Genomic DNA, 2,108 nt, shown 5'->3' on the forward strand with positions numbered 1-2,108 from the left:
AAAACAAAAACAACCACAATGAGATAAAAACTTACACCAGTCAGAATGGCTATTATTAAAAAGACAGAAGATAAGAGATGTCAACAAGGATCTGGAGAAAAGAGAACAAGTCTTACACACTGTTGGTGAGAATGTAAATTAGTATAACCTCTATGGAATCACACGGAGATTTCTTATAGATCTAAAAATGGAACTAACATTTTTGTTTTGTTTTGTTTTGTGTTCTTGAGACAGGGTCTTGTTCTGTCTCCCAGAGTAGAGTGCAGTGGTGTCATCAGAGGTCACAGCAACCTCAAACTCTTGGCCTCCAGTGATCCTCCTGCCTCAGCCTCCCAAAGTCCTAGGGTATAAAGTGTATTTATACCCTAGGTGTGAGTCATTGTGCCTGGATTGGACCTACCATTTGATTTAGCTATCTCCCTACTAGGTATCTACCCAAAGGAAAAGATATCATTATATTAAACAGATCCCTGCAGACATAGTTTATCACAGCACTATTCATGACAGCAAAGATATGGAACCAACATAAGCATCCATAAATGGGTGATCGGATGAAGAAAACGTGGTCTGTGTACATAATAGAATACCATTCAGTCACAAGAAAGAATAATATCATACCTTTTGCAGTAACATGGATGGAACCATAGGCTATACCTTAAGTGAAATAACTCAGACACAGAAAGTCAAATACCACATGTTCTCACTTACAAGAAGCGGGGCAGCATGTACCTGGGACGTAGAGCATGGAGTGACAGCTTTGAAGTGTGGGCTTCTGGGGGCAGGTGGATGATGAGAAATTAATTGGTAAGATGTATTTTGTATGATATTTGGGTGATAGAAACACTAATTTTGTTCTGGTTATATATTGTATGTATTATATACACATGGAACAAAATTACACGGGTACACCATAAATTTATACAAATAATTTTAAATAAGGAGTGCTACAACTATCAGTCCACTTGGCCTTCTACATACTCAGACAAAAATGGAAATTAAAAAAATTATTTTGTAGGCTGAGGCAAGAGAATCACCTAAGCCCAGGAGTTGGAGGTTGCTGTGAGCTATGATACCACAGCACTCTACTAAAGGTGACAAAGTGAGACTCTGTCTCTTAAAAAAAAAAAAAAATTATTTTCTATCTGTCTTAGAATGATTTCTTATTTAAAAAGAAAAAAAGAAAAGTATCTGATAATGTGGCCAAGCAAATCCCACTACAGCCTACTGTGAAATAGTCAAGAATTTTGTGACCTGCTTGTAAAACGCTTGGTAGTTTGAAATCAACTATGGTGGGAGTATTTATACCAAGGAAATGGGAAAACACTACAATGTAGGGATCTTTTTTTAAGAGCTAGTATGTCATCAGCACCCCACGGCTGAAGCAGTGGTCAGGGTTTACTATGAGTGTGCACAAGGACAGTGGAATGGCAGGCTAGCCTATTTCTTTTTGGTATTCTTTTCTAGTTATTACTTGGCACTAGCTGGTAAAGTGGCTTTCTCCTAAAACTGGCATGTATACTTCCCTAGGACCCGTAATTACAATAACAAAAGTAAACACACTTTAAGCTAAATTTTGCCTAACTCCTTTATCTACTTATATTTAGTTGTATTATATTTGAGCAGGAGCATCAGAGTCGTTGAACTAACCTTTAAGAAGGAAAGGTCATAATTCTTTTGCACATAGGTGATTTCCAAATTCCCCAGGACCACTTCACAGTTATTGAACATCCTCCGAAGGCTCAGAAAATGGTCTTCAAAAGTGCCCAACTGAGTGAGCTTATTACTTGTGCCTTGGCAAACTGGAAGAAAAGAAAGAGATAACATGTGAAATGCTAGAAAAAAGTAGAAAAACTAAAATAAGACAATATTTACTAACCTTATGACCTTTAGCAACTTACAGTATTAATTCTGATTAAAGGAAACATCAAGGCAAATGTGATAAAAATGTTTACAAGGTGAAATTTGTAATAAAAGATAGCTGGTCCTTAAAATGCATAGAATTATATTACATTAAAATACACAAAGAAAGGCTCGGCGCCTATAGCTCAACCAGCTAAGGCGCCAGCCACGTACACCTAAGGTGGCGGGTTCGAATCCCCAGCCCGGAC

At 37.5% G+C, this 2,108-nt stretch overlaps 1 protein-coding gene across 5 annotated transcripts in view; it reads right to left on the reverse strand.

Annotated features, from left to right (window-relative positions):
• Positions 1-2,108, reverse strand: part of EGFR (epidermal growth factor receptor) — a 216,081-nt gene that overhangs the window by 70,276 nt on the left and 143,697 nt on the right. For 4 of the 5 annotated variants that reach the window (XM_012805915.2, XM_023513922.1, XM_023513924.1 and 1 more), the window contains exon 2: positions 1,648-1,799. In XM_012805915.2, the coding sequence (XP_012661369.1) occupies positions 1,648-1,799 (152 nt within the window). Of the gene's footprint in view, positions 1-1,647; positions 1,802-2,108 lie in introns of all 5 variants that reach the window. The other variant, XM_023513921.1, reaches the window with a different exon arrangement.

Source organism: Otolemur garnettii, unplaced genomic scaffold (assembly GCF_000181295.1).
Source record: "Otolemur garnettii isolate 467f Iridium unplaced genomic scaffold, OtoGar3 scaffold00045, whole genome shotgun sequence".
In the NCBI taxonomy this organism is placed as follows: Eukaryota; Metazoa; Chordata; class Mammalia; order Primates; family Galagidae; genus Otolemur; species Otolemur garnettii.